Source organism: Chrysemys picta, chromosome 2, assembly GCF_011386835.1.
Source record: "Chrysemys picta bellii isolate R12L10 chromosome 2, ASM1138683v2, whole genome shotgun sequence".
In the NCBI taxonomy this organism is placed as follows: Eukaryota; Metazoa; Chordata; order Testudines; family Emydidae; genus Chrysemys; species Chrysemys picta.
The window spans coordinates 176,322,473-176,332,968 of NC_088792.1; the positions used below are offsets into that span (position 1 = coordinate 176,322,473).

The window sequence follows — 10,496 nt, forward strand, 5'->3', positions numbered from 1 at the left end:
GCAATATCTTCACAAATGATTTGGATAATGGCATAGAGTGTACACGTATAAAATTTGCAGATGATACCAAGTGGGGAGGGGATGCAAGCACTGTGGAGGACAGGATTAGAATCCAAAATGATCTTGACAAACTTGAGAAATGGTCTGAAATATATAGGATGGAATTCAATAAGGACAAATGCAAAATACTACACTTAAGAAGAAATACTCATTTACAAAATGGGAAATGATTGCCTAGGAAAAGGGTCTTGGAGGTTAACGTGGATCACAAACTAAATGAGTCACCAATGTAATACCATTGCGCGCGCGCGCACACACACACACACACACACACACACACACACAAAATAAAGCGCAAACATTATTCGGGGATGCATTAGTAGGAGTTTTGTAAGCAAGACACAAGAAGTAATTCTTCTACTCTACTCAGCATTGATAAGGCCTCAACTGGAGTACTGGGTCCAGTTCTGGGCACCACACTTTAGGTAAGATGTGGATGAATTGGAGGAAGTCAAGAGGAGAGCAACAAAAATGATTCAAAGTCAAGAAAACATGACCTACAAGAAAATATTGAAAAATTGGGTTTGCTTAGTCTGGGGATGAGAATACTGAGGTGGGAGGTAACAGTCTTCAAGTATGTACAAGGTTATTATAAAGAGGAGGGTAACAATTGTTCTTATCCACGGAAGACAGGAAAAGAAGTAATGGGCTTAAATTGAAAAAAGGAAGATTTAGGTTAGATATTAGGAAAAACTTGATAACTATAAGGGTAGTTAAGCACTGGAACAAATTACCTAGAGCAGGGGTTCTCAAACTGTGGGTTGGGACCCCAAAGTGGGTCACGACCCTGTTTTAATGGGGTCGCCAGGGCTGGTGTTAGACTTGCTGGAGCCCGGGGCCAAAGCCCGAGCCCTACCACCTGGGGCCGAAGCCAAGCCAAGGGCTTCGGCCCTGGGCTGCGGGGCTCAGGCTTTGGTTTCAGCTTCAGCCCTGGGCGGTGGGGCTCAGATTGCAGGCCCCCTGTCTGGGGCTGAAGCCCTGGGCTTCGGCTTTATCCCCCCAGCCCCTGCATGGGGTGGTGAGGCTTGGGCTTCGGCCCCCTCCACCCAGGGTGGCAATGCTCAGGCGGGCTGAGGCTTCAGTCCCGCCTCCTGGGGTTGTGTAGTAATTTTTATTGTCAGAAGGGAGTTGCAGAGCAATGAAGTTTGAGAACTGCTGACCTGGAGGTTGTGGAATCTCTGTCACTTGAGGTTTTTAAGAACAGGTTAGACAAACACCTGTTAGGGATGATTTAGATAATTAGTTCTGCCTCAGTGTAGGAACTGGACTAGATGACCTATTGAGATCTCTTCCAGTCCTACATTTCTATGGATTCAATATGTGTACATAGCCCTTGCCCAGCAAGAGCTGCCAAACTAATCCCACCTGGTTTCACTCCCCGCCACAAACTGGACCACAGAGGATGTGATATGTCCAGACAGAGCCAGGATACTAGACTAGTTCAAGGAGTCCAATTTTCAATTTATGTCTCTTTTCCCTAAGTCTCTCAGCAAGCAGTGGAGGACTGCATAAATGTCTAGTTTTGTACAGAAAGATTCCTTTCTGGCCCAATCCAAACAGAGCCATGACTAATCACACTTACTGCTACTATTCAGGCATGTGCCGCAATATGTTAAAGAGGACCAGAACAAGCATGGTTTTGCCTTAGGAGAATTTCAGAAGTGCAGGAGGGACCATAAGAAAGATGATTTTCTGCAAATCTCTTGCTAGCTATAAAGTTTATAACAATACAGAAACTACATCCTTTACCACTGCTTTAGATATTAACAGCAATTACACTAGCAGAGAAACAGAACCCTGAAATTAGGTCACAAAAAGTAAATAGAAGAGGAGCTGATTTTAAAATATTTTATTTTCTAATAATTTAAGGCAGTATTCTGTTACTGAGCTTGGATTTAAAGATTGATACTATTTTAAAATAGTATTAATCAACCATAATGTTAGTACCTGGATAGAACACACTTTCATGAAGGATACCAGAGTTACAGTGAGAAAGTGTTTGTTCTGCTCACATACAGTATTAGTTAAAAGAAGATTGTGTAAAACTCCCTTTTCTGTGTTGTTTGTTTGAGAACATGTTTTCATAAAGGCATATTCTACAGTGCCTAACATTAAGCAGAGAAACAGTAAATGCAGTAAATATTTGAAACATTCTCCACCAAATACTATTATTATAGACAACGGGACTCTTCTGAAATATATTTCTCTGAAAGCATGCAGAGCAACTGTTTTTCTAAGCAAAATATCAGGTGTCATTCTTCATCATCTACTCAAAATACTCAAAGTAATTGATCGACCTTATGAACTGCAATTTTACAAATGCCACTTACAAGCTTAAGAGGTGCTTACTCCTGGGGGAAATCTGCACCCCTGCGTGCACACAGGATTCATGTCCCCTGCAGAATTCTTTGCTTCTTTACAGAAAAATGACTTCTGATGGGGAAGCAAAGGAAAGCCGCAAGAACGGTCACGCACCCCTCCTCAGCAGCACGGGCATGTTGTTTTGGGTGCCCAGCACAGCCGACCGAGAGGTAAATCACTCCATGGGAGTGGGAGGGGGAGGGCAGGTGCCAGGCTGTGGACGCCACGGCCAATGGTTTTTACCCTGTGCTAGGCTCAGCTGCTAGTCACAACTGGGCAGGGAAGGATGGGACTTCCTCTTCCCCTGCAAAGAGTGGTTGGGGCCAGGAGAAACCTCTCCCTGCTGCAGGAAGCTCTGTTCCCCACCCCCATTGCTCCTCAGCTCTGGAGGGAAGGGTCACTGTACAGGGAGCTGCTCCCCCATCTGCCCAATCCCTGGGCATCTGGACTCCCACCCCATCAAGTCTCACCCCCTGCCAAGCCCTTCCCCCTGCATCCCAACCCTCACCCCAGCCCCCAGACCACCCCTTTACCCCACTGAGCCTCAACAAGCTGCATGCAGACCCTCACACCTTGACCCTCCTTACTGAGCCCAAACCACCTTCACCTGGACCCCCTCACAGAGTCCCATTCCCCCTGCACCTGGAACCCCCACCAAGCTCCTGAGCATCCAGATCCCCCCCCCCGCAGAGCCACCCACACCCAGACAGTCCACACAGAACCCTCTCATCCATACCTGGATTTCCACACCCCAGCCCCTCCACACTTAGATCCTACCAGGCTGAGCCTACTTGCCCCACACCTGGATCAGGGACCAGGGCTAGGCATGCCTGCGAGACTCTGTCCCTCTCGCTCACTATCTTGGTGCACCCAGCACAGAGGGGCAGGACTGGCCCTTGGGCTGTGTCAGGGTCTGGTGCAGCCTCACCGTTGAGTCCGTGTCCTCAGGGTGGAAGGCGGGGGGCTGTAAGGTGGTCTCCTACGTCTGTGGGGGCCTGTGCCATTGCCATGCTGGAGTCTCCACATTTATTGTAAAATAAAATATGCAGAATTTTAAAATATTGTGTGCAGAATTTTAATTTTTTTGGCACAGAATTCTCTCAAGAGTAAAAGCTTTCCCAAACCACATGTTCAACATTCCATTTTTTGACTCTTCATTTTATTTAAAATGACTTGAAATGCTTCCTCTTGCAAAAATGGTTTGCTAAAATAAAATATCCTCAAGCAAGTTTTTGCCAGGAGCAAAGCTGAGCTAAATCTAAAAATAAGAGAGACTTTAAACTAAACTCCAGTGCATAATTAATATTAGCAACTGTTAATCACATGTCTGGAGCACCTATTGAAAATCAAAATCAAAACAGAAATGATGTTTTTTCCCCTCTATCTATGCAGGCAGGAGGGCAGAAGATATTTTTTATCTTCTCTGTGTCTTGGTGGATCGGAGAGGGGGGGCAGCATCCCGTTTTTGAAAGTGTCTATCTTAAAGGGACAGTAGACACACAAGTTGGGTGAGGTAATATCTCTTATTGGACCATCTTCTGTTTACTCTTGTGGTCCCTTCTGACCCTATGATTCTGTTGGTGAGAGAGAGAAGCTTTTAAGACACTTAAGAGCTCTTCTTTAGCTCTGTGGCTCAAAAGCTTGTCTCTCTCGCCAACAGAAGTTGGTCCAACAAAAGACATACCTCACCCACCTTGTCTCTCTCTAATCCTGTGACCGACTTGGCTATAACACCGCTGCATTAAAAGGACACTATAAACTTTAGGCTAGGTCTACACCACCACTTATGCCACTCATGTGCGTGAATACAACACCCCCTTGAGCAACATAAATTACACCAGCACAAGTGCTAGTGTGCACAGCGCTCTGTCGGCAGGTGAGCCATACCCACCGACATAGCTACTGCTGCTCATTGGGGGTGGATTAATGATGTCAATGGGAGAGCACTCTCCCATTGGCATAGAGCAGCTACAGGAGAGATCTTACAGTGGTCCAGCTGCATAGGTCCAGCTGTAAGGTCTCTAGTGTAGACACAGCCGTAGTGAATTACAGAAAAACACTGGGAAGCAGATTCAGGTAATATACCTGCCCCCCCTTCCCCTCCTGTCTGTGTATGTTTTAAGTCACAGGTTCCTCATTCTTCAAAATGTTTTTTTCTCTCCCTTGCTGTTATGTGACAGATGTACACAGAGCAGAAGAAACTGCCTGACTTTATAGGGGAAACACTGAAACTCATATGCAAAGTGGAGTCAAATCCAGAAAGTACCCGAGGAAACAAAAACACTTATTGCCTCCAATTTCTTTTAGTTCCAGTACTGGGGGGGGGGGGGGGGGGGGAGACAAGAAAGGAAGGCGGCACTTGTGGCACACGACTAGATGAAGCCTTTACAGAAGCGGTGCAATGCCTGTACCGAGAGGCCCCCGCCCCGGCAGGAAGCTCCGCAATTCGCCGGACACCAGCAGCGCCACCTCGGTGGGGTGGGAGGTGTCGCCTGGGAACGCTGCTGCGGGGGCCCGGCGCGGGGAGGCCCAAGGCCACCGGACCGGCCGCGTCTCACTGCGCTCGGGCTCGTCCCGCCCCGCCCCCGGCGCTCCGGGGGGCAACGGCCCAGCGGACCCCCCGCCCCCAGCGGGGCCGCGCCCGCGCCCCTTCCCCCGCCGCGTCTCACCGCTCCGCTCATGGCCCCGGCCCCGGCCCACGCCGCCTTCCGGGAAGCGGCCTGGCCCCGCCCACGCCCCGGGGGGAGCGGACCAATACCTGCTCGCGCCCCGTGCAGGGGGGGGGCCGGCGGCTGCTCGTCTCTTCTTCCGCCTGCCGCCGCTCTCCCCTCGGCGCCGAAAATGGCGGGGGCTGGCATCTGTGTGCGAGCGCCGAGCGCATCGAGCCAATGGGCCCCGTGTCCTTGTCCCCGCCCCAGCCGGCGCAGCGAAGAGCCTCCAGCGAGCGCAGGAGTGGAGCCCCCGCCCGCACGCGGGGGGAGTCGGGGGACCCTCCAGCAGAGGAGACCCACGCACAGGGGCGCTCCCATAGAGGAAACCCAAGAGAGGAGGCCCCACCCGGGGCACCCTGTATAAGAACACCCCCTAGAAGAGGAGACCCTTACACCTGGGGGGAACCCCAGATAGGAACCCCCTAGAGAGGTGACCCCACAAATGGGGGAACCCTATATAGGAACACTCACCAGTTGAGGAGACCCCCTCCCACACACACACACACGGGGGGGGGGGTGCCCTTGCACTGTACCTGGACACACAGCCTGGTGGTTGGCTGCTCCGCACAGTGTTAATTGTGCACAGAGTGACCAGACAGCAAGTGTGAAAAATTGGGACGGGGTGGGGGGTAATAGGCACCTATATAAGATAAAGTCCCAAATATCAGGATTGTCCCTATCAAATCGGGACATCTGATCACCCTATCTGTGCAGGACCCCCAGACCCTTGCTCTGGCTGTGCCTCCAGTGCAGGCAAGGCTCCCCCCAGCTTTCAACTAGGAAGGCAAGGGGTGGTTCACTTGTTTTTGTTTTTCAACTGAGATCCACCTCCTTGTATAATCCCAACGTAGGTTCAGTTTAGTGTACCGAGTCGAGGTGAATATATATGATGGGGAGGCCTAGGGTTTACCACACCCAGTTAGGTATTGAGTTTACAAACACCAGTCTTACAAACCACCAACTAGATGAACCATTTTTCCAAACTGCAGGAGGGGGAATATCTCATAACAAAAATGATGTCAATGAGGAACACGTTGACAGCCCTTTACCTTCTGATTCCTTCAGTGCATCAGAAATTGCTTCGCAGTGGTGTGCAGGATGAAAATTATGCAATGCTGGGTACCGTACTGCAAGTTCTGCACTGTACCTACTGTAATTTTCACTTTTATGAATTTCTCGATCCCCAATTAGTTCATAAAATAGAGCAGTGGTTCTCAAAGTTTGGTACTGGTGACCCCTTTCACATAGCAAGCCTCTGAGTGTGACCCCCCCCTTATAAATTAAAAATACTTGTTTATATATTTAACACCATTATACATGCTGGAGGCAAAGCGGGGTTTGGGGTGGAGGCTGATAGCTTGTGACCCCCTATGCAATAACCTCACGATCCCCTGAGGGGTCCCGACCCCAGTTTGAGAGCCCTTGAAATAGAGGGTCTGCTGTAAAACTACCATTACATCCATGTTTCCTTCTCTAGACTAGGATTTGACTATAGCTAGTGTAAAACCTCCCTTTTCTGGCAAAGACATACCTCTAGCATAGGTGCAGAGTAACATCTTCAGATCAGTTCTAGCATACAAGATAAGCAGGTGTTAACCCTGCACCTATGGTAGAAAAAATGTCTAGTTTAAGCTCAGATTTCGCTAGCACTTTAGCTAAGACCTACCTAAATTTAGCTACTTTTCCTAGAAAGAAAAGGTGGGTGAAGTAATATCTTTTAAAAAGCAACAGAGGGTCCTGTGGCACCTTTGAGACTAACAGAAGTATTGGGAGCATAAGCTTTCGTGGGTAAGAACCTCACTTCTTCATCTTCAGACTAACACGGCTACCCCTCTGATACTTAATATCTTTTATTGGACCATCTTCTTACTAGTCAAAGACAAGCTTTCAAGCTCCCCGGAGCTCTTCAGGTCACCAACAGACGTTAACCCAATAAAGATATTATCTCATCCACCTTGTCTCTCTCATATCCCGAGATCAACATGGCTACAACAACATAGAAAAAAAAAGTCAAGACAGCCAGGCTCAGTAGCTGAGAGGTGTTGGAGGAGGAAAGAAGCCTCAGCGGTGGCTTTTTAAAGCTAATGGGGAATAGATTATATCTCCTGATTGAAAAGTTGTGTTAACATAACATCATTTATCACTAAAATAGCTAGTCATCTCATCTTGTGATCTCATCTTGTGCCTCTTTTCCTCTATTTGCCTGGCTTTAAACGGTGAGCTCCTGATGGTGAGACTGGGTCTTGTCTTATTGTGTGTAAATATGCTGTGGATGCCACCAGAAATAAATAATAGCTCTGAGACTCCTACAGAGCTTTGAAGGTGAGGATGAGGGAAAATGTTAAGTTACTTACTACCAAACTGTCACAGGCTCAGCTATCAGAGGGGTAGCCGTGTTAGTCTGAATCTGTAAAAAGCAGTTGACCTCAACTGCTAGCAGAGCACCTCACCCTCCCTGATTGAACTAACCTCGTTATCTCCATACTGATTTATACCTGCCTCTGGAGATTTCCATTACTTGCATCTGAAGAAGTGAGGTTCTTACCCACGAAAGCTTATGCTCCCAATACTTCTGTTAGTCTCAAAGGTGCCACAGGACAGCTGTTTTTCAGGAAAGTTAAAGCAGTATTTTGTTATTATTAAAAAGATTTCCCCCCCCCCCTTGAGATCTGAATACATTGAAGAGGGGCAGAGGATTCTATTACAGATCACCAACTTGAGGCTGTTTTTACAAAAGTCACAAGATGTAATTAGCTGTTCAGAGAGCATCAGACTTCTCTGCTATTACATGAAACAAAAAACAATAAAGCAACAAAAACTTTGAAAAGCAGTTTAATGAAGGTACCAAAAGGCAAACAAATGAGCACATACATTTGAGGATACAGCATCCTAAAAAAAAACAACAACAAATAAATACCTGCTTAGAAGAATGACCTTAGTCACAAAAAAGCAAAACAAGATAGCTAGAAACACTGTCACAGGGAAATATGGATACACAGTATTACTTTAAAATTAATACACAAAGTAAATATTAATAATCCATATCAAGATGGGATTCTGCAGGAGGTCTGTGACAATGTGCTATTTTATCTTAAAAACAAACAAGGCTGGTTTTTACTGGATGAAAGAAAGAATTGTTGCTAGTTACACAATACAGTGGAGTCGCATCTTATGCGGGGGTTAGGTTTTAAAGTCAGCATGTAAGGCGAAAATTGTGTATAGTCAAAATTACCCTTCAAAATCCCTTAAATCACCCATAAAGTACAGTATACTGTACATGGTTTTGTGTACAGTGTACAACTCTGTACAGTAATATGTATAATGTATACAGTAATGTACAGTATGTAATACAGAGTACATATGCAAAATATAATTTTACAGTACTGTATTTTTAATTACAGGGGGTAATTACAGGGGGTCGTCAGGGCTTGATGTTGATCCAGGAGACGGAGGTGACGGAGAGCTTGGGTGACGGAGAGCGAGTTGTAGACAAAGTGGTTGGCTCTGGTTCAGCTCGAGAAGTTGAATGCGTAGGCTCATCTGCTGCTGGTTGTTTTTCCTTGAAAAACATGGTGATCGGCAACTGTCGTTGTTGTCTCTCGAGCTGTTCAAACATTTCTTGATACGGTCTCAAATCGTCCGTAATACTATATGTGAGTTTGAGGCTTCGTTCCATAGAGGGATCGTATTCAGAAATTAAATCATTCAAGTGTTTTGCTGCTTGGAACACTTCAGCAAATTTATGAAAATTCGAACTTGCTGGCTCTTCCTGTTCATCGTCATCATCTTCGTCTTCTGTAGACGATTTTATCAGTTCCTCTAACTCTTCGTTATTCAATGTTTCTCTATGGCCCTCAATTAATTCCTCAATTTCTTCCTCAAGGATGTCGACGGAGCCATTACCACCCACTTGCCTGGCCACCTGAACAATGCATTTCACTTCTTTGTCAATGGTCGGGAAACCCTTAAAATCATTCACACATTCTTTCCATAGGTTTTGCCAACATGCATTGACTGTTTCAGGCTTGATTGCATTCATTGCCTGTTTAATATAAATGATGCAATCGGCAATGTTGAAGGACTTCCAACACTCCCTCACATTAAGATTGGGATCAGCATCCATAGCGCTACGTATCCGTGAGAACATAAGCCTCGTGTATGTGGCCTTGAACCAGCGAATCACGCCTTGGTTGAGAGGTTGGAGGATGGAGGTGGTATCCGGGGGGAGAAAGACGACTTTAACTTCATTATGCACAAACCGGAGTGCCGCAGGGTGGCCAGGAGCATGTCTACGATCAGCAACACTTTAAAGTCGAGTCCTTTCTCTTTGAGGTACTGCTTGACCTCCAGAATGAAACACTTGTGGAACCAATCCAGAAATAATGCTGCCATCACCCAAGCCTTTTTATTTGATTGCCAGAACACAGGCAGGAGATTTTTGTTCTTGCCTTTTAGGGCACGGGGATTTGCAGCCCTGTAGAGCAAGCCTGGCTTTATTAAATGCCCAGCTGCATTGCCACAAAACAACACAGTCACATGGCTGCTTTGAAGCCAGGGGTTTGTCTTTCTGATTTCGAAACGTACGTGCGGTTGGCTATTTTTTTCCAGAAGAGCCCAGTCTCATCAGCATTAAAAACTTGTTCCAGAAGATAGCCCTTTTCTTCTATGATTTTCTTTAATTGTTCGGGATAGGCTTTTGCTGCCTCTTCATTGGCAGATGCAGCTTCACCAATAGTCTGCACGTTTTTGAGGTTGAAGCGGTTCCTAAAACTGTTAAGCCAACCTTGGCTGGCTTTGAATTCCTTCTCATCAGAAGGTTGTCCCTCTTCGGCAGGAGGTTTGAACAGTGCGTAGAGACTAAGAGCCTTTTCTCGCAACGTGTTGCCATTGATAGGCACACGTTTATGGTTCATGTCTTCCAGCCATAAGTTCAATGCCTTTTCAGTCTTCACTAAAGTCTTATCACGTACCTGGCTCGTCACCTTAGCAGTTATTGGAGCACTTGATACCACAGCTTGACGAATTTCTCTCTCTCGAATCTTGATGGCACAGATGCTAGATTTGTTGCGGCCATATTTATGCGCCACGTTGGAGACCGACATTTCCTCCGCCCCGTCCCCAACCCCAGCTCACCTCCCCCTCCTCCCCTGAACACTCCACCTCCTTTTCCTTCCCCTCCCCTGCTTCCTGTGAATCAGATGTTCGCGCGGGAAGCCTGGAAACAAGCAGCGGCAGGTAAGCTGGGGCGGGGGGTCATGAGGGCTCCAGGGAGGCACGGCGCGGCCCAGTCCGGCCCAGCGGCTCTGGCCCGGGCCTGGCCCTGGCTCGGCGGCTCCCTCCGGCCCCAGCCCCGGGCGAGAGGCT

General features: G+C 47.3%; 1 protein-coding gene across 7 annotated transcripts in view; it reads right to left on the reverse strand.

The window, feature by feature from the left end:
* The window catches only part of SLC35B3 (solute carrier family 35 member B3), a 40,351-nt gene extending 35,011 nt beyond the window's left edge, over positions 1-5,340 (reverse strand). For 5 of the 7 annotated variants that reach the window (XR_010598743.1, XR_010598740.1, XR_010598741.1 and 2 more), the window contains exon 1: positions 5,180-5,340. Coding sequence is in view for 2 of the 7 variants with exons in the window: in XM_065584939.1 (XP_065441011.1) it covers positions 5,180-5,302 (123 nt within the window). In the remaining 5 variants the exon portion in view is untranslated. Of the gene's footprint in view, positions 1-3,349; positions 3,435-5,090 lie in introns of those variants that run through there. The other 2 variants (XM_065584940.1, XM_065584941.1) reach the window with 2 other exon arrangements.
* Positions 5,341-10,496: the final 5,156 nt, after the last annotated feature.